General features: G+C 36.8%; 1 protein-coding gene across 1 annotated transcript; it reads left to right on the plus strand.

Annotated features, from left to right (window-relative positions):
* Positions 1 to 1,412: 1,412 nt before the first annotated feature.
* LOC143630495 (putative WRKY transcription factor 13) lies at positions 1,413 to 6,754 on the plus strand. The gene is made up of 3 exons (XM_077099486.1): positions 1,413 to 1,741; positions 1,913 to 2,140; positions 6,405 to 6,754. The coding sequence occupies exons 1-3, from the start codon at positions 1,533 to 1,535 to the stop codon at positions 6,580 to 6,582; spliced, it is 615 nt and encodes a 204-aa protein (XP_076955601.1). The 5' UTR covers positions 1,413 to 1,532; the 3' UTR covers positions 6,583 to 6,754.
* The last annotated feature ends 19,797 nt before the right edge of the window (positions 6,755 to 26,551 follow it).

The following is a 26,551-nucleotide window of genomic DNA, read 5'->3' on the forward strand; positions in this document are numbered from 1 at the left end:
ATAGGCGGGTATTTAAGTTTATATCACTATGATACTCATTTGTTAAGCCTATTTACACATCAAACAATGATCTTGTTGGCTTTTGATCTACTCTTTTCATGTGTTAGGATCACTAAAGACAATTTCTTATCATTTTCAAAAGTCGGATCAATTTCTTAAAATTTTATAATTTTTATATTATCCGACTCCCTCTAAGTAGGAGGTCACTCTAAACGAAAGAATATATTTTTGAATATTTTTTTGATTTTCTTAACGAAATATAATTAAATAATAAAATATTTTTGAAAAGTCAAGTAACTTAAGCTTTTTGTTTGTCTTAAAGTAAATAAAATCTTTTTGATGAGTTAAACTTAACTCATTTTCTCCTTCTAAAATTATAACATATTTGACAAATATTTATAATTTTATATATAAAAAGATAAAATTTAATAAAAAAATAAAATTAAAAACAAAACAAAGTAAGGTAAAATTAAATTAAAATAAAATAAAGTAAACAAAAACTTAATTTTGAACAACATAGATAATATCAAGTGACTCAATAAGGCGAAAAAAACATCATGTGAGCACCTCTTTAGTTTGTATGTTATATGTGTAACAGGTTAATATTTTTTATTTTTTTGAATTAAAAGAATACTCAAATCGTTTTTATGACACATGCTTAAGCATTCTTCAATTGTCGATTGTTGCTTTTTCGATAAAAACGTTTTCAATACATTAATTCGTGGCATCCAATCATTTATATATATTATTTTTCTTTGAATTACATGATTAGAAATAACAAATAAAAAAAGTCTTACGAAGTTACATAGTTATATATTCGTGAGCTGTATATATTTCAATTTATTTTCTTTATTTTTTTTATGTTTCTAGCCTTATAGAAAAAAAATTAAGAAAAACTATAGAACATTAATTGATTAATAACAGTTTTTTGGGTTTTTTTATATGTTTTGTTTTCTCATATCCTTCCATATGTATGAAATTATCTTTTGTAATAGTAGGGAAAAAATCCAATATATAATAGCTTATCGTACAATAGGTATGCGGATTCTCTTTTTACACAAAATCGATCCATGAAATCATATCTCAACATATCGGAATCGTCAATACATATCCAATTAATCATTGGTTCATCGAAAAAAAAACAGTTTTGGATCGTTAATCGATCAATTTTTTACTTTTTTTTTTCACAAAAATCGTTTTTGAGCGTTTTAGGTTTTGGCTGAGCGTTTTATGTTTTGATTGAGTGTTTTTAGGTTTTTTTTTTTTTTACCTTTGAACGTATCGCGTACCTATCGTACATTAAGACATTATTATTATTATTATTATTATTATTATTATTATTATACAGAGTATCTGAACCTTACAAATCTATATATCACATTTTAAAAGTATTTTGATGAAACTGTTTTCTAGAAGTCAGTCTGAGTGAGTACCCATGCTTTCTTCATAAAGCATCAAACAAACTGCTTTTTTCATTGTTAAATTCTATCTTTTTACAGCATTTCTTCTCTTGCAATTCTAAAATCTAAACCATGCTCAACCAAGGGTTTCTGGAAGATCATGAAACAAGTTTGTTTCCATTTACTGCAAACATGATCTCCCTTCCCTTAGATTCCAGCCCTCAAACCCTAAAATCCATTTGGCCTTCAAACCCACTTCCACAACACTCTAAACCAGAACAAGATTGCTCTTCTCTGTTTCAAGCCCCTCTTCTTCTTCCATCCTCAAATACTAACTACTGGTACATATATATCCTTTTTCATAGAGGGCGATCGCGACTTTAGCGTATATATATATATTTTCTTTTTTGGAGGGCAGTTGGCTCCATCCTTTCATCTTTTCGAAAATATGACTGCATGTATCTTTTGATTCTAATTAGTGGTTTCTTTTTATTATCTGGTTTTATTGTTAGGGCATGGGGTGAAGTGAGTGAAATGATAAGCACTAAGATACTAGGGATGAGTAGAGATGATCATCATCTAGGGGTTTCAGGAATGAAGATGAAGAAGTTTAAATCAAGAAGGAAAGTAAGAGAGCCAAGGTTTTGCTTCAAAACCATGAGTGATGTTGATGTGCTTGATGATGGTTACAGATGGAGGAAATATGGCCAAAAAGTTGTCAAGAACACACAACATCCCAGGTACTGCTTACTTGTTCTTCTCCCATCCTTCATAAACCTTTATATTTAAATATATACATATATTTATATTTAGTAACCTATAATAAAACATATCAGATCCAAGAAACCACCAATCCAACCTGGATCATTTGTCTTTATACTTAATATGGTATCTAATTAAGACAAGATGAATACATAATTATCACCGAAAAAAAAGAACAGATAACTTTTAATCATTGGCAAAAAGAACATGTTATTATGCCATTTACAGTGATTTTTGTTATTAATATAAAATATATATCATTTATATATTTGTGAATTCTACAAAATATATATTATTGTTAGAATCATAAACGGTTCTTTCATTAGATAATAAACAGATCGCTTGATATTATTAACAAACACTTCACGATCTTGAATTCTAAATAGTTTCATTCATGGTACATTTTTACTGTATAAATTTAATAAGACAGCTTTGGTTTAAAGAAAAGAAACTATGAGCTATATATACAATCATTTTTCTATTTAAAAAAACGCAAAAAAAAAGCATGTTATATATTCTTCTTTTAGTTAATTTTGTATCAATAAAGTTAAAAAAATTATATATATATATATTGTTATTATGTAAATATAAAATTAAATATCAAACCATATAAATAAACTTGGATTTAACTTCCTTTAGGAAATGAAAACTGACGAACATGCACTAGTACTCATTGCTCTATATGTAATCAAAACTTGTGCTCATTATTAACCAGTAAAGCTTACAATTATTTAATTCAAATGGTTATAATAATAAAGATATTTTTTGAACTCACATCAAATCATACCAATGAAAATAATTTACATATGTGCATACGCTTTTGAATTACTGTCATGATTAACAATTTTAAGATATATAAAATCTGAGATATATATGTTTTAAGGGAATATAATATGGCTTCTAGAAACTAATTAAAAAAAAGAGAAAAGAAATTTATAAGTAACTACAATTATATTACGGAAGTCAAAGAAGCTGACCTTCTTTAAACATTCAAAATCTCTAGAAATTAATATCTTACCGCAATTGGTCACATGGTCCAATAACATAAAAAAGTAACGGTAAAGCCTTGAGAAGTTTATGGTTACGAGTTTAAAACCTGACTCAAGTAGGGTTTTCTTACACTGGTTCAATTCTTCTTAATGGTACGTCTTCGTTAGTCTGAAATGAATTATCAAAATCAGTATGGACATTTGATATTCAGTTTCAGGAACAAACAATCAGATGCTAAGAATAGTTTCAAACGATGTTAAAGGATATCTTTTATCAAATTTAAACAATACATAGTTACAAAAAATGATAAAAACACGTAAGTATAGAAACACAAACGAAAAGATAAAAGATATATAAACTTAAAAACAATTATTCAATAACGAACATGTACTCCCTTTTAACCATTAAATGGTTATAAAAAGGATTATTTTGAACTGAAATGAAGTCAAACCAGTAAAGAATTTACAGTTGCGCAAACACTTTTGATCATCACTGTCATGATTAAGAATTTTAAGATATTCAAAAATATGAGATATGTTTTAAGGGAAATATCGAAGTATCGAACTAGCAAAAAGTTAGTTCTTTTGTAATTTGCAAATCATCTTGGAACAAACATGGCTTCTGGAAACTGAGTATTAAAAATAAATCATAATTATAAATTCCATTATGTAAGTCAAAGAAGTTGGCTTTCTTTAAACTTTCGAAAATAGTAAAATTAATCTCTCTTACGAAACATATGTAATACACAGTTACGAAAAGACACAAGATAAACTATAATATATTAGCAAATATCATTTGACCCAATGATATCTTGGTATGTTATAAAATGATCATTTTGGTAATTTGAGTCCCATGGTGAACGATGATGTAGTATTATTAAAAGAAGATAATTTGGTTGTGATCACCTAAAAATAACCTTATTAGTGCCATACTAATACGTCCTCTTCACATACTCAAGGCATAAACATCTTCACTTTTTATTCTTCGAACGGTAAACACTTTCACTCTTGTCATAAGATACATACATTGCACACATAATTAAATTAATGCAAAATAACCTTATGAGATATAAACTTAAACAATACCCCAAAGTATAGTTTTTACATCTTTGAACGTTCACTTAAAAACCTTTAATAGACATTGTAGGACTATATTATGGAGGAAACCACCGTAGGTATATGGTCCTCACATCACCAGCTTTTCACTTTAAGCTGATCATTGAGTCATCGTAGAATAGTATTGATGATGACTACATATATGACACACATTTGACAGGGCACATAAAAAATAATTAGGTTCTAAATAAGCTAATATAATCTTTTTTATTAAACTGGTCAATCGCGCAATATGTTTGATTGGGTTAACTCAAACATGACCAGTATAGTTTGTTGACTTAGATTAGAATCTGGGGAAATATAACTAGATATATAGATAAGCACTTGCTGGTTTATCTTGAGGAAATACTAAACAAATTAGATGTCTTAGTTTTGGAAGATGGTGAATATAAGAAAATGGAATATGCTTTGTCTAGTTGTATAAGGAGTCTTTCCAACAAGTAAAATGGGCAAACTTTTACCACTGCCAACATGAAAAGAGCTATGTCCATGATAAGCATCAAAAGTATTTTAATCCCACATGATCTAGAGTATTTAAGATTGTTGTTGCATTGATGCCGGAGATAAGAGAAGATAGATTAACAAGATGATAGGGCATGAAAGGCCATATGACTTGGGACATGGAACCCTATCGCGAAGATAATGGTTGTGCCGTTGACATAAGACCAGATGTCCTCTATACACTATAAGGTCGACGTATCATATATTATTTGTTGTAGCGCCTTGTGATTTCATGTATTGTAGACTTATAATGTACATAGCCCTCGTAGTAACCAAGGTATTGTGTGGTGTTTCTTCAATCCATAATATTATCCCTTCGTGCTACTAAATGTGAATACCAAAGGTATGGTTACATGGAAATTTATGATAGCTGATTGTTTTGGTCTTCATGGAAGTAATCTCTGTATATAGAGCAAGTGTGTAACCTAAGGCTGTTGCGTCATACTTGGGAAACAAATGAATCCTAGCAAGAACGACATATATGTGTATTGGCTTTAGGCATAGAACGTTTCAACTTTCAACATACACCGTGTTAGTTGCACTAACAGTACGTAGCGTGCTTGAGATTATGATAGATCTTGCTGAAAGAATTAGTACCAAAGCACCAATCGTACTCTTAAACAATGTTGGTTGTATTTTTTTTAGACATGTTTTTTTCACTATTTATTTATTTATTTTTTTTAGTTCAATTAATCATCATATTAGCTTTATCATTCCTTTCATTATATAGAAACATAGATATTACATCAACATAGCAGGTAGGCGGGCAACAAGTTGCGCCGCCAAATAAGATATTAATTATGGGTTAACACTTCTTTTTGGACCAACTAAATATATTCTTTTCATTCTTAACATTTATCAAATATGCCAAATTAATGGACTACAACTCTTTTTAGATCAAACACGAACTTCCAGTTTCTTTTCACACGATGATGAATAGTTACTTCCTTACGATTATAATAAGTCTTTTGATTGTAATTAATATTTTGTTTGTACCATTTCACATCCTACTTATAGTCACGCCTAATTATACTTGTTAAAAATAATCTTTGAACATTAATGTAGAAACATATTCAGAACCTTGTACTTCGGCTCATGTTTTTCGGTTTGTTTTGAACTTTTTTTTTCCTTGTATGTTGTTGGGTCTCTTGCTTCTTCTTATAAGTTGTCATTTTTTTTACTTTATAATAAACCGGCCTTTAAATAAAGATTATAGAATAGCTTCAACCACTTTCTTAATGAGGCGATACTTATTTTTAATTTTTTAAATACATGTCAGTAAATTATGTTAATAATTTTGTTTTTTTAGTTAGATGACACATATTTATTTTTAAAGTATTGGATTTGGCCAAGGCATGTTTATTTTACTAGAAAACTAAAGGTTGTTTGTAAGTATGCATACGTAATTACATGATCAGTGTAATAACCGAGAATTACATGTATATGTAATTATATAAAATAAAAAATAAAAAAAACTTATATAATATTAAATAAATAAATTAAACAAATAAATAAATTGATTGTTTGTTAAATAACTCTTATAGTCTTATGTTAGTAAAGATGGTGCTGTATCTACATATTCTTCCATTGAATTGAGTTATAAATAAACAATGTTTTATGTTTATATAAAATGCAGAAGTTACTATCGCTGCACACAAGATAGCTGTCGCGTAAAGAAACGAGTAGAGAGATTAGCGGAGGATCCAAGAATGGTGATAACAACTTATGAAGGGAGACATGCACATTCGCCATCGTTGAACGAGGAAGATGTAGAAGTCAATCCTTCGAAGTTAAACAGTTTCTTCTGGCTCTAGATGATCTTTTGTGTTTATTATATATGAAAAGTAAGAAACTAATAATTGTTGGTGTGTGATGTTGCATTCATATATGATGTCTCTTTTTTATTTGACAAATGTGGATGAATGCTTATTTCAAATATAAATGATGTGTTTTCTCTTTTAGTCGATGTGATTAAGTTGATTGAAATAGTTTGGTTTTTTTAAACGGCTACATATTATTAACACGACCAAACTATCCGGCCCACATAGACCAAAGAGCAGCAAGGCTCAAGCTACAACCATCGGTATTACAAGTAAAATAAAATTACAAAGAAGAAGAATAGAAAGAAGAAGCTGCTCTGGTTTTAAACCATAAACAAGCTTCTTCTTTAATCATTTTCCCCACGTTGATGTCACGGGTCCTTCTACCATTTTAGACCATTTCATTATGGCATCTCCAAATAATCCAAGCAATTATGAGGAAAATTGCTTGTAACATTTTCCTTTTGTCGATACCACCAGCCAAAACTCCCCACTCCAGCAACGATCTTATTGAATCAGCGTCCACCACAGCCGGTATATACGTTTAGCCACACACATACCTGACTCTAGACGACCCCAGACCATGGACAATTGAAAAGCATATGGCCAATTGACTCCGTCCTTAACCAACAGTTTATACACACGATATCTTGCAAATTAACCCCCCGAAATGTTGGGTTCCAGTGGTGATTAGTCAACGGTTTAACTTTTAAACCCTGTTTTAATAAATAGGTTTCATAATTATCAATCATATTAATAATGAATAAGCAGCGGAATACAAAACGAGTAATCACCATTTAACGGAACCGTACAGGATCCGGTTACATACGATACGAGTACTATACGAAACAACCAAAGAAACATAAATCTAAACCGACAATATTTAAGTTTACCTCGGTTAATGAATAACTGGTCGAGACACCGAGGTTCAACGAACGATGCTAGTTTATGAACCGAAACGGACGGGGTGGCGGCGGTGCACTACGGCAGCGGCGTCAGTGATCAGCAATGCTTCGCGGAGCAGTGGTGGTGGCCGGATGTTGATTAAGTGGCGGCAGTGCGGCACACAGCAACCGACTTCCAACGACTGGTTATTGATCGAGCTGTTCCCTTTTGTTTTGGTGTGCTCCAAGATTCTTGGAGTGTAATTTTCTTTTGCAGGTGGGAGGAGCCGTCCTTTTGTTTTATGTTATCCTAATTATGATTATAATATCATAATAATATAATACTTGTAAAACTATAAACGGGCCTTGAGCCCGGCTCGATCTGTTTCGCGTTTAAAAGCCCGTAATTAGTTTATCTAATAAACTCATATATATTTATTATTTACATTTAGTATAAATAATAAATACCATTAAAAGTTCGTTAATACCGGTTAAACAAGTTAAGCGGATTTATTGTTCGTTGCCCAAGGTGTAACTCTTACGGGTCATAACCCGGTCGGCCGCATTGACTTAAGCGGACCTGTCCATATTTCCAACAGTCTCCCACTTGGACAGATTCGGTTAAGTTTCTCAACACATGGCTGCCCCCAACAGGTTATGACATTTTAAATTCATTAACCAAAAGATTTTGGAATACACTATTGCAAGATAATGAAAATATAGTAATCGTTGTCATCTATCATTTCCGTATAAGACATTAATTGAACAATGAGACATGGATTAGATCAATCTCATATGACGTTCAATCATTATCGTTTTCGTTCTCGAGTCAAAGTGGTTCAATCAAACTCACAATAAGTTTGGGTGAGGCCTCACACTTTACCAGTTTGAATCAATGAAGGCGCCAAGATGTCTAACTGTTACATATCATGTAAGTGTACAGAATCCCATTTTGATTACATACAACTCCCATTGAACTTCAAAATATTCCCAACCAATGCCTTTATGACTGGCAGCTACGCGACAGCGGTTGACACTGATCAAAGAATACATTTGGTAAACGAGAGTTCCAATATGCATCTCAGGTCTAAGGATACTAAATGGGCATACCAAAATCAAATGCATCTTATGACTAAGATCCATGAAGATGATTTGATGCGAGTTACATCTAACGTCATTCATAATGAGGTCTGTGAGTTTGGAAGTCAACTCCTTGAGTCCAAAGTCAGAATAGTCTTAATTCAGAATCGCTCCCACGAGTCTGACCGACTACGGATAATTTAGAATACAATATTCATGGATTAAACGTATTAAAATGAACACAGTTATAATATTCAACGTTTGCATTTAACCATTAAATCAAAAGTGAACTCAAAAGTATAACTATTTAAATGTTCATACATCCAAATACTAAATCAAAACAAATTACTAGCTAATTTAAGACCAATAGCATCCCTGTGTTGGTCATGCTTGTCCTGATTCATCGGCTTAGTGAGCGGGTCTGCTAGGTTTTGATCTGTGTCTACCTTACTTATTATGATGTCACCTCGTTCCAGTATCTCCCGTATGAGGTGGAACTTTCTTAGAATGTGCTTGGCTCTGTGATGAGATCTTGGCTCTTTGGCCTGAGCAATAGCACCTGTGTTATCACAGAACACCTTGATTGGCTTGCGAATACTCGGAACCACATCGAGATCGGTGATGAACTTCTTCATCCAAGCAGCCTCCTTAGCAGCTTCCGAGGCAGCTATGTATTTAGACTCAGTGGTGGAATCTGCCACCACACTTTGCTTGGAGCTTTTCCAGTAAATAGCTCCTCTATTGAGAGTGAATACAAATCCTGATTGTGAGCGAGAATCATCTCGGTCAGTCTGGAAGCTAGCATCAGTGTAACACTTTACAGTGAGCTCTTCTTCCACTCCTCCAAACACCAAGAACATGTCTTTGGTCCTTTTCAGGTACCTCAAGATGTTCTTGACTGCAGTCCAATGGGCAACGCCATGACCCTGCTGATAACGGCTAATCATGCTTAAAGCATACGAGACGTCAGGTCTAGTGCATAACATAGCGTACATGATAGAGCCAATCGCTGAAGCATATGGAATTGCTTTCATGTGCGTTGTCTTAATGTCCGTTGCTGGAGATTGTGATTTGCTTAACACGGTTCCTTTAGCAATGGGAACAGATCCTTTCTTGGAGTTGTTCATTGAGAAGCGTGCCATGACCTTGTCAATGTATGTACTTTGACTTAGCCCTAGAAGCCGCTTAGACCTATCTCGGTAGATCTTGATTCCCAGAATATAAGCAGCTTCCCCAAGATCTTTCATTGCGAAACAGGATCCCAACCAGTGCTTAACTTCCTTAAGCATAGGAATGTTGTTTCCAATGATCAGTATATCATCCACATACAGGATGAGGAATGATATAGTGCTCCCACTAGCTTTTCTGTAAACACAAGGCTCATCTTCATTTTTGATAAAACCAAACTCTTTGATTTTCTCATCAAAATGTAGATTCCAGCTGTGAGATGCTTGTTTGAGCCCATAAATGGACTTATTAAGTTTGCACACCCTATTAGGATATTTAGGATCGACAAAACCTTCAGGCTGAACCATATAGACATCTTCTGAAAGGTGTCCATTAAGTTAAATGGTTTTGACATCCATTTTCCATATCTCGTAGTCATAATACGCGGCTATGGCAAGCAATATCCTTATTGACTTAGTCATAGCAACAGGCGAGAAGGTTTCATCATAGTCAACTCCTTGAGTTTCAGTAAAACCTTTCGCTACTAGCCGTGCTTTATAGGTCTGTACATTTCCATGCATGTCAGTTTTTCTTTTTAAAATCCACTTGCTCCCTACTGCCCGACCATCGGGGGGTAGCTCAACCAAGTTCCAGACTTGATTGTCATACATAGATTGCATCTCAGCGTTCACGACTTCTTGGCATTTCCCAGATTCCGGATCTAAGATAGCATATTTGTAGTTAGTAGGTTCGTCATTTGACTCGGCTACTAATAGGAATTCAGGACCATCCAGATGCTATAGGTATCTAGGATTTGGTATGGGAGTCATACTACTTCTGCGAACGCTTGTGTTTATGTCTGATGTATCAACAACAACACATTGTTGATCAGACGCTTCAACTTCCTCAGCGGTTGTTTGTGGTTCTAGAATTTCTTCTAGATCGACAATATTATTCCCAGCTCCTTGATTGAGAATTTCTTTCTCAAGGAAGTGGCCCTTCCTTTTGATAGAAATCAAATTTGTGTCATGGTGGAAGAAATAATATCCGCTTTGGTTAAAGTATCCGACGAAAACAACTTTTACGCTGCGGGGATCGAGTTTGTCATCAGAATCACTGGTGACATATGCATCGCATCCCCATACTCTAAGGAAAGACAAATTGGGTTTACGCCCATGCCATATCTCATATGGGGTCTTGTTTACCTTTTTAGTTGGATCCAGATTAACAATGCGGGCGGCGGTCATAAGGGCATAGCTCCAAAAGGAGCGAGGCAAGTTAGTTCTACACATCATCGATCGGACCATGTTTAGCAGGGTTCGATTTCTCCTCTCGCTCATGCCATTATGTCGGGGTGTGCTGGGTGGAGTGAGCTGTGAAACAATTCCACGCTCTTTTAGATGACTGATGAACTCTGAGCTGAGATATTCCCCACCTCGATCTGATTGAAGTATTTTAATGGTTTTTCCGAGTTGGTTTTCCACTTCGTTTTGAAACTCTTTGAACTTTTCAAAAGTTTCATGTTTGTGTTTCATAAGAGACACATAAGCATATCGACTATAATCGTCAATAAAAAAAATGAAGTATCTTTCATGGTTAATAGACATAGTTCTGAAAGGGCCGCATACATCAGTATGTATAAGTCCTAACAGATCCCTTGCTCGTTTACTTTTATGAGTGAAGGAGTCCTTGGCGAGTTTGCCAGCTAAACAAGACTCACAGTCGTCAAAAGAGTCTGGTCCTGTGGATTCAAGAATCCCTTCAGATTGGAGTCTTTTAACTCGTGCCTTGCTTATGTGGCCATGTCGGCAATGCCATAGAAACGTATCATTGATGCTAGATCTGATACGTTTAGAAAGATTAAATACATTATTGTTATTTGAACATCAATCTCATAAATACCATTTCGAGGTTTAGCCTCAAAATAAAAGATATCATTCAAGTAGGAAGAAATAGCAATACCATTAAAGCGTACTTAAATCCTTGTTCAAAAAGTAAAGAAACCGAAATAATGTTCCTGGTCAAACCAGGTGCAAACAAACAGTTATTCAAAGTAACTACACGGCCAGACGGACAAGCAAAATGATATGTGCCAGTTGCAAGAACTGGGACTCTCTTCTCATCACCAACGATGAGTTCCATGCTGCCTGGTTTCAGTTTCTTCCAGTTCTCAGGCTCCTTCAAGACATTAACGATGTGGTAACCACATCCGTATCAAATACCCATGTGTTGCTAGAAACATTGAAAAGTTTAATAACGTATATGGAAAAACCTTTAGAGGAGCCTTCACCATTGGCCTTCCTCTTTGCTAACTCAGCTAGATGCTCGGGACAGTTACGTATCCAGTGCTCCATTTTGTTACGCTTGTAGCACTGGTGCTCCTCAGGAGGCGGCCGTGGTGCCTTTGCAACATTGCTGTTGGTGGCATGCTTGGTAGAAACAGTAACCTTCTTCTTGCCTTTACCGTTATAACCCCGGTTCTTGGGATTAGGCTTTTTGAAACTGGTAGATCGAATCATTAGAACTTGATTAGTTTTAGCAGGAATGTTCATCTCAGCCGTTTTGAGCATACCATGAAGCTCCTGCATTGTCTTCACCTAGGCATTCATGTTAAAATTCATTACGAACTGGTCGTAAGAACTGGGAAGAGAGTTTAAGATAAAGTCTGCTGACATTTCATCTGACAGGGGATAATTAAGTTTCTTCTGTTGGTCGATGTACCCTTTCATCTTGACGACATGCGCACTTACAAGGGATCCCTGTTCCATCTTGTAGCTGATAAGCTGTTTCATGGTGTCAAAACGTTCTTAACGGGCTTGTTTCTGAAACATGCCCTTGAGTTTCTCAAGCATCTCATAGGTACCAAGATCTTCTAAGCCTTTAGCAAGCTCAGATGACTTGATGGCTAGCATAATGCAAGCGACTTCAGTGGAGTCGTCATTATGCTTATCAAGAACCCTTCTGGCAACAACTGTATTGTTTTCAGGCTCTAATGGAACCGGTCCATCGAGAACATAGATCTTCTTAGCCATTTTGAGAACAAGTCTCAAATTGCGGTGCCACTCAAGAAAGTTAGTGCCCTTCAGCTTTTCTTTCTCAAGAATAGTCTCGAGGGTGAATGATGAGTTATTTTTAGTTGACATCTGTTTAAATGAGAAAAAGTAAGTTAATTAGTATTTTCGATGTTATAATCCTATTATTAATGACCCAATTAACATTAATAAAATAGGGATTTGAGAATCTGGTTTCCAGTTAGTAATGGCAGTTGTAGCACACAACATTAATAAGTGGTTAGGCAGACTGACAACGATTGCCAATTGTGAATAAATCACAACTCTCGGTTATGAGGCCTATTAAGACAACAATTGCCAAAGTAGATACGTTTAGCCTCATATATGCCCACTTTAGTTTTCAGACAACTGTAGCACATAACAGAAGAGTAAAGTAATAGTCGCCCTAGTACAGTCACGCGCGAAAGGGCCGGATGTGTCAAAGAAACCACCTTGAAGGGATAGGATAGAAAACAAGTGCGGTGCTGTAGCTCCAAACACTTGAAATTTCGCAGTATGCCTCAAGTGTGGCTTATAGTAGGATGACATTAACTATTGATTTTTTTTTAAATTGGGATTATTTTTAAAATTTACCAAATAGAGTAAAAGTCCAGTTTTACTGTTTTAATCGGAACAAATTGATGAAGCCTTTCATCTATCAGGACACTTAGTTTTAAATAACATATTAAAACTAAGTTTGTCGCGATATGACTAACCAAGTTAATAGTAACTATTAAGTTATAAGGTTTTGAAAAATCAAATTTAGTTTAATTTTGCAAAAAACTCAATTGGTTAATTAAAAAATTTATTTTAATATATTTGGTATTAGGTTGGTGGTATTATAATCTATTATAATAAAGCAAGCAACCACAATAGCAAACAAGAATATGTAAATCTTAGATGGCCAAAAATATGATTGGTCATGCCAGAGCCTATTAGCAAGACCAATCTGGTCAACGGGTCACAACACAAAACAGCCACAAGGATGGACTCTTGGTGCATCCCGTCATCTTTGCTAACTCCCACTGGCATCAAGAACTCCGTGAGCTCGTCCTCGGTTTTCCTTCGGGTCTTCTTCATTACAATATTACAAAATATATATAATGGAAAACCAAACCCTATCTATTACAATTTTGAACCATCAAGGTGGCCAAAAACCATAAAATAAAACCGAAAAATAAAGTACAACTTTGAACCATCCATATGGCCAAAATCAAAACCAAAACAACCAATCACACAAGGTCGGGCCAGATTTACATATTCAATAAAAAATAAAATTGAGCAATATTTTGGTCAAATAAAATAAATAAAAATTTATCAAACCAAGATTGCTCAAAAACATATCTAGATCAAAAACTTCAACTAGCTTGAAGTTTATGATGTAGATCCGGTGAAAAGACCGGATTCGACTCGTATGTTGTAACCAAGGCTCTGATACCACTGTTGGGTTCCAGTGGTGATCAGTCAACGGTTTAACTTTTAAACCCGGTTTTAATAAATAGGTTTCATAATTATCAATCATATTAATAATGAATACGCAGCGGAATACAAAACGAGTAATCACCATTTAACGAAACCGTACAGGATCCGGTTACATACGATATGAGTACGATACGAAACAACTAAATAAACATAAATCTAAACCGAAAATATTTAAGTTTACCTCGGCTAATGAATAACCAGTCGAGACACCGAGGTTCAACGAACGATGCTAGTTTATGAACCGAAACGGACGGGGCGGCGTCGGTGCACTACGGCAGCGGCTTCGGTGGCAGTGGTGGTGGCCGGATGTTGATTAAGTGGCGGCAGTGCGGCACACAACAACCGACTTCCAACGACTGGTTATTGATCGAGCTGTTCCCTTTTGTTTTGGTGTGCTCCAAGATTCTTGGAGTTTAATTTTCTTTTGCAGGTGGGAGGAGCCGTCCTTTTGTTTTAGGTTATCTTAATTATGATTATAATATCATAATAAAATAATACTTGTAAAATTATAAACGGGCCTTGATCCCGGCTCGATCTGTTTCGCGTTTAAAAGCCCGTAATTTGTTTAACTAATAAACTAATATATATTTATTATTTATTTAGTATAAATAATAAATACCAATAAAAGTTCGTTATTACTGGTTAAACAAGTTAAGCGGATTTATTGCTCGTTGCCCAATGTGTAACTCTTACGGGTCATTACCCGGTCGGCCGCGTTGACTTAAGCGGACTGGTCCATAGTTCCAACACGAAACACCAATGCTTCCATAGTTGGGATCCTAGCAAGTTTAACCCTCCAAGCGAAGTAATTTACTTCCAATGGCCCCCAGTTATTCCAAGAGAAAAACCATTGTGTTCTTTCACCACCTTTTATCCTTTCAATACCTTTCTCACTCACTTCGTGTTTGTAGAAGAGTTTTTCATTATATATCATCTTCCACCAAGAAAATCCTCACCATCTTTTATTAACACCTTGTTAACTAGTAACTCCATAAAAGCACCCAACTCCCCCCTTTCTGATAAAGAGAACAGATCTCTCAACCATTCTTGTTAGTATTTGGTGAGGCATTTTGAGACTAATCTGTTTAGGATTGAAAGCTCCTTTGACTTTCTTGTTTCCTAAGCTTGTAAGAGTAATTATGTATCTGTAAATACCCGTCTATTGTAATTGTAATATTTGTACATTGAGCAACAAAAAAACCCTAGTTGCGGCATGTGGATGGAGGCAGTGGCGGATCCTGAATTTTTTTCTATGAGTTAACCTGTTCTCGGTGTTCAAATTTCACACAATCAAATGTTAAATTTTTCGGGCTGGTCGGGCTCGGGCATTGTTGTAGAATATTATATACTACGATACCATATTAAAACTATATGTTAATTTAAAAAACATGTAAGGTCATTAAAAATGAAGAAAAAATACAATAAATGAGTTGTGAATGCGTGATGTGCGAATATGTCTAGAAATCATCGGAAGCAAAAACCTTCTTTTTTAGCTATTACCCCCCCCCCCCTCCTAACTAAATTGATGGTTTACCAAAAAGAAAAAAAAGTTACCAAAATGAGACTAATTAGAAATACTTAGACTTGAGACATTTCAACCAAACTAATAACACAGTGTTTGTTTCCCAAAATGAAAAAAATTGTAATAAAAATGGATCTTTGAAAGACTTGAACTTGAGACCTCACAAAAAGCTAGAATGGTTTTAAAGAAAGAGTTTACCACTACACCATATTAAACTTTTTCTAATATAGGTTCACTTCTAAAAATCTTATAGGTTCACCAATACTTTTTATATATCATTTTAACGTAAACCTTGAAAATCAGTGGGTCCCCGTGAACCCGGGGAACCCGTACTAAATTGCCTACTTCTATCTCATCAGATACAGGAGAATAGGCTATAAAATCCCACCTTATTCTCAAACCATTGGATGTAGGTCTCCTTGACCGAACACGTAAATTTCGTGTTCTTGTTTATTCTTTCATTTGTGTGTGTGTTTGATTGTTTATTCGGTTGTACTTGCTCTGATTGATACCTGACAAGTGATATCAAAGATGAAGGTCCATTTATATAATGGATACACGCTGAATACGGTCAACTTCTCTCCCGTTAGCGATTAGGGTTTTGGTTCGTTAAGCCCTTGAATTGCCTTTTTTTGTCCTAGGTGTTGAAAACCGATGCTGCTGTGTTTAGGCTTTTATCTAGAGTCGCCATTACCGTCTGTATGCTGGAAGCTATTGTTTTCGAAATCTTCACGACCCGTATACGTTTTGTGTGCACAGACCGTCCATTTGATCATATCGTTAGTCGGCGTTTTATAGATTGCCGCTATGAACCACCTTTTTACAGCCATTTTTCTGCCTCCGATTAGAAGGGAATAAACATGTCACTTCATTTATTGTTTGTTTTTTAGTTAGGGTTTGTTTGGGTTGCTTCGATTCGATTTTGGGTATTCAAGTGTCGGGCATTACTTGAGTTGCTTGGATTTGTGGTTAGATTCGGGCATTAGTTTATTTTGTTGAAAGAAGTCTCGGGTTAGGGTTTGATTTCTCAATGGGATTTTGACAGGTTAAATTACCAGGCGTTTTTTCAGGATACCAATAGAAAACTAGAAGGGGTGTGTGTGAACGGTTTTTGTTGTATTTTAACCCAAAAATCACAACACTTTGTTAAAATCTTCTCACAAAATATAACAAGAAACACAAATATGTAAATAGTTTAAGGTTAGAGATGACACATCCGGATTTATAGGGATTCAAGTGAATATTAACTAATTCACCCTATATCCTCTCCTCGATCCTTGATCGAGAGTTTTCTTCATGAGTCGTCTCCCTAAATGCAAATGGAAGGGATCACCATTCACCAATACAAAAGTCGAACTCTTCAAATGAAGTTATCACCTTCTTAACCAAGCACACAAGTACTTATTTTACAATTTCTTCTAATCTGACTATGTCAAAATAGTGAGTCTTCACCTAACAACTAATTAACTCTATATCAAGATAGATTTCCCAACCCAAAACAAAACAACACTCAGTCAAGATAGTGTGTTCCCCTCTCATATATCCAAATAACGATGATTTCTCACTTGTCAAAACATTAGAACAACATGTAATGTTGACCCCTCAAATTACACGTAAGATGGTTGGATGATAGCTTAGAAAAGCTCTTTTTTATCTACACTTTTAATCCCCCTCTCCAAACAATTGAATCTTGATTAGACAAGAATGATCGAAGAGATTAGCTTTGAAGTATGCGTGTAAATACTGTAGAACAATTTGGTAAGGACTTAGTTTTAATAAGTCTTCTATTTATTTATGTAACATCCCGAAATTTCCAAAATAATATTAATCGTATTACTTAATAATAGAGGGAAAGTTTACTCGGGTTATCGGGAAATAAATAAATAGAGTAGGAGTTGGTATGGGTCGGGCTAGTGTTGGGTAATGGATATGGGTTATGGACTTGGGTTATGAAAGAAGGAAGGAGAGTCCATGGGCTTAAGCCCATGATCCCTAAATATAAATACCATTAATCACCATTTAATCCTCATTCTCACATATTCCATACACCACCAAAACACACACAACACCATCTTATAACCCGAACCAAGATCCGAAGGCGAAAACCCGAGCTTGTTGGTGCTGGAACGTCGTGACGGACCAAAACAACATCAAGGCTTAACCGGGTTCGTAGTTCGACTCGTTCAAGGTACGTTTATAGTTAGAAATCGTTCGTATAGGTTCGGTTTGATTTGGGAAATCATAGATCTGTGTTAGTTTGTTATAAACGAACCTAAAACAACAAATATTACTGGAATTGATTAGCATTTGATAGGTTAATTGTTAACCTAAAAGAACCCGTAACCTATATGCCTAAATCGCACCCCTTAAACATCGATGTTAGTCCGATTTGATGGTTGGGGTTTGTAGGCGCTGGTCAGACGATTACGTGGATACCTAAATCGAGTTATTTGGTTAAGAAACGAAGATGATTAAGGACGAACAGTAGCTGCAGCCGACAACTTCGCCTGCAAGCTAAGTTCGCCTGATGAACTTCGCCTGCAAGCTAAGTTCGCCTGATGACAACTTGGCCTAAAAGCTAAGTTCGCCTGATGACAACTTCGCCTAAAAGCTAAGTTCGCCTGATGACAACTTCGCCTAAAAGCTAAGTAGCTAAGTTCGCCTAAGGGTTAACTTCGCCTAAAGCTAAGTTCGCCTAAGGGTTAACTTCGCCTAAAGCTAAGTTCGCCTAAGGTTTAACTTCGCCTAAAGCTAAGTTCGCCTAAGGTTTAACTTCGCCTAAAGCTAAGTTCGCCTAAGGTTTAACTTCGCCTAAAGCTAAGTTCGCCTAAGGTTTAACTTCGCCTAAAGCTAAGTTCGCCTAAGGTTTAACTTCGCCTAAAGTCGAGTTCGATTAGAAAATAAATTATAAACGATAAGTAAAAGTAAGCTAATACTAGGCCGCCAGATTAGATCAGGAAAGTATTGATACGTGTAACTTATACAGTCAGCCGAGCTCAGTTAAAGAAGGGATTTACAACTATCGGAGGAAGAGGCAGAGTTCAGGTGAGTTTCTAGCCCCATTTCCTTGTTATGTTTTCGGGGCTGTGTGCATACTCGATATGACGTGTGAATACACTTACCTTAAGTGGTAAGTGTATGCTATAGATGTTATACGAGGTAGCTATTATATAATACTTGTTGGTGCGTGAACGATCTTCGGATATTGCACGCATCGCCAAGGACAGTGATTGCCAAGTGGTTATTAGTGTGTATGTATGCTATGATGTGACTTGCTTATTATGTAAATGATATGAAGCATGTTGTAGATAAGTAGAGGTAGAGCGTGTTAGAAGTGGCAAGGGTGTAGTAAGAGTGATAGTGGCATGACGATAGTACGTGGTAGGGTAAGCCTATACGTCATTAAAGTGGCAAAGTGGCATAACGTTAAACGTTATTAAAGTGGCAAAGTGGCAAAGTGGCATAACGTTATATGTTATTAAAGTGGCAAAGTGGTAAGGTGGTAGGTGTAAATAAGAGGCTAAGTGGTAAGGTAAGCAGGTTAGATAGTGGACTACGTGTCTTCGGATACGTATATGATGCATGTAGTGGTTGTATGATAAGTTGCTTGATTAACTAGAACTCACTCAGCGTAGCTGACTTTTAGTATGCACGCAGGTGAGTAGGAGGAGGCATCTCGCTTGAGGAGACATGTGGCACTGAATAAGAGGCTGGCATCGGAAGACTCAAGATGTTTAAGTTTAATGTTTCGTTTATTTTGAAAGGCAAAAAGATGTTTTAAGACAAGACGTGTTTTGATATGAAATGTTTTAAGAAAGTTTTTATATTCCGCGAAAGTTTTAATGAACTCTGATTTGTAAGAACTGTGTTTATGAGTAAATCCGACGCGAAAGTAGGGCTACCGGGTTCGGGGCCTTACAAGTTGGTATCAGAGCATAAGTTCGAGAGATTTAAGCATCCTACATGCTTAGACTCGAACAGAGAATGAGATTTAAAATGAGAAAGAAAAAAAAATGCCAGTTCAAGATAGCCATGTGTCACTCAAGCAAGCCCAGTAAAGGTAAAGTGTATGGTAAATGGTGTATGTTAATGTTGGCTTATTTGCTAAATGAAGAATGAGTGCAGGTTAGGGATAGGATTAATTGATCTTAGCTGATTAACTGTTTAAGAGTATAAACAAGCACAAGTGAAATCATGAAGGGAAATATGTAGAACCTGAGGAGTAACGCAAATAGTTAATTACACTTGATCAACGTCATTAACTACTTACTTACAAATCATGTGCTAAATAATTCCTAGATTGATGACGTTTGTGTTTTCCTTTTTAGAATACTAATGGCTGGAGCTGGAGAAATTGTTGGAACTGGAGGTCGCACTGGACGTCGTGGCAGGCCTCGTCCTGTCCGGCAACCCTCGGTAGAAGAAGCTTCCAACACCGAAGATGAAGGAAGCGCAGCTGGAAGAGACCAGAACAACAACAAAGAGGTTCAACTTAGCCCTGCAGTTCAAGCAGCCATTGTTCAAGCTGTAGTTGCTGCTGTGAAGAACCTGAATCCCGAAAGATCTGCTGGAAGCCGGGAACGAATTGCTGAAGGGGCGGGTGGTGATGGTAGGAAGGATGGGGAAGGAGAAAGAGAGGCTTCGAGTGAGGATAAGTCTGTGGAGGTCGGTGACAGGAAAAGAGGCCAAGATGGGTGCAACTATAAGTCCATCAAAGGATGCGACCCGCCAAAGCTGACTGGGTTGGGAGACGCAATCGCTACTCTCCAGTGGAAAACCACAATGGACAAGAAAATCCGAATTAGCGAATGCCGTCCCGACCAAGCAGTGGGTTATGCCACTCAGTCATTTGAAGATGAGGCCATGTACTGGTGGGAAACTGTGGAACAAAGGAAGACCCGAGAGGAGATTAAGGCCATGAGATGGGATGACCTTAAGGAGTTAGTGATGAAAAGGTTCTGTGCTGATGCTGAGGTTGAGAGGGCAGAGATGAAATTTCTGAATCTGAAGGCGGACAAGATGACACATCGTGAGTACACCACTGAATTCAACCGCATGTCTAGGCTGGTTCCTGACATGTTGAACACCGAGGCGAAACGGATCAAGTGCTACGTTAGAGGACTTCCCCAGAAGGTCCGCATGTTAGTCAGGGCCAACAAACCTGTTACCTTTGAGTCTGCGGTCGAGTTGGCGGAGATGGTCTATGTTGATCTGGCGGCGGATGATGTGGAAGTGGAAGATGAGGAAGAAGGGAAAGGAACTAAAAGAGCTAGGGATGTCGTGGAGCGTGCAGGGAGAAAAACACAGAAGATGGCAGGAAGGGAAGCATGTAAGGTGTGCGGGAAGATGCACTTGGGGGAATGCAAGGCTGGTCCAAATCAGTGCTACCGATGTGGGAGGAAGGGGCACATCTCCCGTGAATGCACCGAGGACCAGAAGTGTTACAAGTGTGGTAAGTCAGGTCACATAGCTAGGGAGTGTGGAGAAGCCGTGGCAGTGGGGGAAGGAAGAGGAGACGCGTGAAAGGATGGTCTATTAGCTGCTGAGGAGGTTGCCGGAGAATAAGTGGCATGTCACAGTTGTTTTATGTTTAGTAGTTGAAGAGTGTTTTATGTTACAGTTGAACCTATGTTTGTTTAGCAAGCTTGAATGATTTCCTTTTATGTTATGAAGTACTTGTGACTTCTTGTGATTTTGTATGAACGACCTATGAATTTATCTTGAATGCATGTTGGTTATGATAAATAGTTGTGTGATGGTAAAGCGTCGCCTTAGGAGTTAGCGTTATTATATAAAACAAGGTTCCTCGGGAAGGCGATACGAGACTTGGTACATCAAGGGCTTCATGGACAAGCTACCGTAATAGCTAAAACACATGATCACCGCTCGATGACTACAAGTCAGAAGTAAGAGGGATAACCCAGAAAGCAAAGGCGATTCAATAAAGTGTGTAAATATAAGAAGTTTTCCTTTTATAGGGAATAAGTTAGGTTTCGGGGATGAAACCTCTTTAAGGAGGGAAGACTTGTAACATCCCGAAATTTCCAAAATAATATTAATTGTATTACTTAATAATAGAGGGAAAGTTTACTCGGGTTATCGGGAAATAAATAAATAGAGTAGGAGTTGGTATGGGTCGGGCTAGTGTTGGGTAATGGATATGGGTTATGGACGTGGGTTATGAAAAAAGGAAGGAGAGTCCATGGGCTTAAGCCCATGATCCCTAAATATAAATACCATTAATCACCATTTAATCCTCATTCTCACATATTCCATACACCACCAAAACACCCACAACACCATCTTATAACCCGAACCAAGATCCGAAGGCGAAAACCCGAGCTTGTTGGTGCTGGAACGTCGTGACGGACCAAAACAACATCAAGGCTTAACCGGGTTCGTAGTTCGACTCGTTCAAGGTACGTTTATAGTTAGAAATCGTTCGTATAGGTTCGGTTTGATTTGGGAAATCATAGATCTGTGTTAGTTTGTTATAAACGAACCTAAAACAACAAATATTACTGGAATTGATTAGCATTTGATAGGTTAACTGTTAACCTAAAAGAACCCGTAACCTATATGCCTAAATCGCACCCCTTAAACATCGATGTTAGGCCGATTTGATGGTTGGGGTTTGTAGGCGCTGGTCAGACGATTACGTGGATACCTAAATCGAGTTATTTGGTTAAGAAACGAAGATGATTAAGGACGAACAGTAGCTGCAGCCGACAACTTCGCCTGCAAGCTAAGTTCGCCTGATGAACTTCGCCTGCAAGCTAAGTTCGCCTGATGACAACTTGGCCTAAAAGCTAAGTTCGCCTGATGACAACTTCGCCTAAAAGCTAAGTTCGCCTGATGACAACTTCGCCTAAAAGCTAAGTAGCTAAGTTCGCCTAAGGGTTAACTTCGCCTAAAGCTAAGTTCGCCTAAGGGTTAACTTCGCCTAAAGCTAAGTTCGCCTAAGGTTTAACTTCGCCTAAAGCTAAGTTCGCCTAAGGTTTAACTTCGCCTAAAGCTAAGTTCGCCTAAGGTTTAACTTCGCCTAAAGTCGAGTTCGATTAGAAAATAAATTATAAACGATAAGTAAAAGTAAGCTAATACTAGGCCGCCAGATTAGATCAGGCGAGTATTGATACGTGTAACTTATACAGTCAGCCGAGCTCAGTTAAAGAAGGGATTTACAACTATCGGAGGAAGAGGCAGAGTTCAGGTGAGTTTCTAGCCCCATTTCCTTGTTATGTTTTCGAGGCTGTGTGCATACTCGATGTGAAGTGTGAATACACTTACCTTAAGTGGTAAGTGTATGCTATAGATGTTATACGAGGTAGCTATTATATAATACTTGTTGGTGTGTGAACGATCTTCGGATATTGCACGCATCGCCAAGGACAGTGATTGCCAAGTGGTTATTAGTGTGTATGTATGCTATGATGTGACTTGCTTATTATGTAAATGATATGAAGCATGTTGTAGATAAGTAGAGGTAGAGCGTGTTAGAAGTGGCAAGGGTGTAGTAAGAGTGATAGTGGCATGACGATAGTACGTGGTAGGGTAAGCCTATACGTGACTACGTCATTAAAGTTGCAAAGTGGCATAACGTTAAACGTTATTAAAGTGGCAAAGTGGCAAAGTGGCATAACGTTATACGTTATTAAAGTGGCAAAGTGGTAAGGTGGTAGGTGTAAATAAGAGGCTAAGTGGTAAGGTAAGCAGGTTAGATTGTGGACTACGTGTCTTCGGATACGTATATGATGCATGTAGTGGTTGTATGATAAGTTGCTTGATTAACTAGAACTCACTCAGCGTAGCTGACTTTTAGTATGCACGCAGGTGAGTAGGAGGAGGCATCTCGCTTGAGGAGACACGTGGCACTGAATAAGAGGCTGGCATCGGAAGACTCAAGATGTTTAAGTTTAATGTTTCGTTTATTTTGAAAAGCAAAATGATGTTTTAAGACAAGACGTGTTTTGATATGAAATGTTTTAAGAAAGTTTTTATATTCCGCGAAAGTTTTAATGAACTCTGATTTGTAAGAACTGTGTTTATGAGTAAATCCGACGCGAAAGTAGGGCTACTGGGTTCGGGGCCTTACAATTTATAGCCAAGTATGTGAGATACAAGGCTAATGGACTGATGGCCAGGCGACCGTGGACGTCTAGTCAACTTCACATTAGTTTTACCAATATGAACATTATGTATGGTCATTATATTAGTATTTTTGCTTCTAATGTTGACCAACTGTAACATCCCGAAATTTCTAAAAATAATATTTAATATATTATTTATTTATGATTGAAAAGTTTACTTAAGTTAGTAGAAGAAATAATTAAATAATAAAGATGGGAGGTTAAGTAGGCTTTAAAGATGGAATTAAATATGAACTAAAAAGAAAATATGGGCCTAAGGTCTATGGGCTTAAGGGAGTATAAATAATCCTTAAACCCTAATTGATGTGGGCCCAAGTATTGAAGACCGGGCTATTATGTATTTGGAGGCCCAAGATCGCGCTATAAAAGGTGGCCCACGAAAATGGGCATAACTTGGCCCACAAAGCTCCGTTTCAGGCCTATTACCTGTCAAATCGAAGCTTGAGACGAGGAGCACGTTATGGAAAACAGACAACAATAGTTTGGCCGGTGTCCGAAGCCCAAAAACGCCTCCTAAATAAAGTTATGGGCCTTAATATGTTTTTCAGCACTTTTAATGTTTTTGTTTTTGGGTTTGTGGACGTCCCATGGCCCATTTTAGGCCCATTTAGTATTAGACTCTTTATTTATGCTGGATATGTAATATTAACAATCAGACTTGAATTTTAATAATTATCAATTTTCTCTTCATTTTCCCTAAACCTTTGGGTGGGATTTGGGAGTTTCGAAGTTCATCACGGGTATTCTCCGAATCAACGTGATTCGATCTTCATTCTTGTTTACACTGCTGCATCACTAATCCTTTCTATTTTCCATCTATCTCTACACCATAGCCTACACCTTCAAAAACACACACTTAAGTCAAACACCCTCTACTCTACTATATTCAACGATCTGATACCAACCGAAGGTAAGAAATGATTTATCTCAGCTGATCCAACATAATAGAACCCAACACCGTAGTCCCGTGATGCCGTATGAGCTGTTTGGATCTAGATTTAACTTTATTCGGGTGTTTAATCAACCAAAAACGAGCTTAAGGACCATCTTAGCTTTGATCTGGACACCCCGAAGCTACCTAGGCCATTAGCGATCAAACCTCGACCAACCACGGTGGTTAACGGTCGCTGACGGCGGCGGAATCGAGGAAAAACCTTGAAAACGCGTAAAAATGGGCTGACCTGCACTTATACGCCGTATAACTATATACTCCGTATAAGTGCAACGTATAAGTGAGGACAACACATAAGTATATGGACATCGTGTATGTATGTGACATATAAGTATGGCAGCGCATATGTATGTGTGTAGTGCATAAGTATTGGAGCGTCGTGTAAGTATACCACGTATATGTATATAGCGTATATGTATGCATGCTCTGTGTATGTATAACTTAAACGTTAAAGACTTATACGCTGGAAGTTCTTATACGCCATCTACAACTTATACGCCATTTACAACCTATACGCAGTCTATAACTTATACGCGTAAGGAGACTTATACGCTGGATCAAACTTATACGCTAGCTTAAATGATTTTATAAAATAAATGAAAGATAGACAGCGTATACGTACGTAAACGATAGACATGAACTTATACGATATCTGAGCTAAAGATAGGTAAATAATTAACAATGAAAGGTAACGTTTAAAAATAAGATTTGATTTGATTAAATAATTAAACTACAACTTAACACCCGCAATGGGCTCTACCCCTTGGACCCTGCTAGGGGCTGCCGCCCCTAGAACCCTGCAGCCAGGGGTGCTGCCCCCAGACCCCCGTAGCTAGGGGTTGCAATAACCTAGAAATATGATATGGATAGGGCTAGTTAAGTGATACATATAATTGTTATACTGTTAGTCGCCCCCAATTAAGGAAAGGAGTTACCATTAACTTTGAAAGGAATCGATTACAGGTGAGTTACTAGCCCCATTTCTTTGTTATTTTTTCGGGGCTTTGTGCATACTCGATGAGAATATATAATACAATTACGTTAAGTGGTAAGTGTATGCCATGTATGATATGTGTGATAGTCATCGAAGTTATGAATGAATGCTTGTCGGTACGTGAACGATCTTTGGATATTGCACGTATCGCCAAGGAAGGTAAGTGTTAGAATATGTAATTGTGTATAAAGTATGTATGAATGAGAAAGCAGGGTATGTATATGAAATCGAATGAATGATAGTATGAAGGTATGGTTGTGCGAATATAGGGAACATACCATAATAATATATGCAAATGTAGGGAACATACCCTAATAATATCTACGAATGAAGGGAACATACCCTAATAATATCTGCGAATGTAGGGAACATACCCTAATAATATATGCAAATGTAGGGAACAGACCCTAATAATATATGCGAATTTTATAGGGTAAAATGCTCTTAAAATATATAAGAATGTAAGTACGAAAGAAAGAAAGAAAGAATGTAAGTGTGAAAAAAAGAACGAACAGGTTAAGTAAGAAATATGTATCTTAGGATACGTATAAGTAAGTATGTGGAAGTATTGTATGTTACCTGTTTTAACTAGAACTCACTCAGCGTAGTTGACTTTTAGTATGCATGCAGGTAAATACACTGAAGCAATTAGCTTGAGGGAAACACATGGCAGGAATTGAAGAGG

The sequence above is a fragment of the Bidens hawaiensis genome, unplaced genomic scaffold (assembly GCF_021521415.1).
Source record: "Bidens hawaiensis isolate Kalapana, Puna unplaced genomic scaffold, B.hawaiensis_p1.1 tig00005680_1, whole genome shotgun sequence".
NCBI lineage: Eukaryota > Viridiplantae > Streptophyta > Magnoliopsida > Asterales > Asteraceae > Bidens > Bidens hawaiensis.

Coding starts and splice junctions, on each gene's coding strand:
- LOC143630495 (XM_077099486.1), top strand. CDS start 1,533: ATGCTCAACCAAGGGTTTCTGGAAGATCATGAAACAAGTTTGTTTCCA. Junction 1,742..1,912: donor TCCTCAAATACTAACTACTG/GTACATATATAT, acceptor TTTTATTGTTAG/GGCATGGGGTGAAGTGAGTG. Junction 2,141..6,404: donor AAGAACACACAACATCCCAG/GTACTGCTTACT, acceptor TATAAAATGCAG/AAGTTACTATCGCTGCACAC.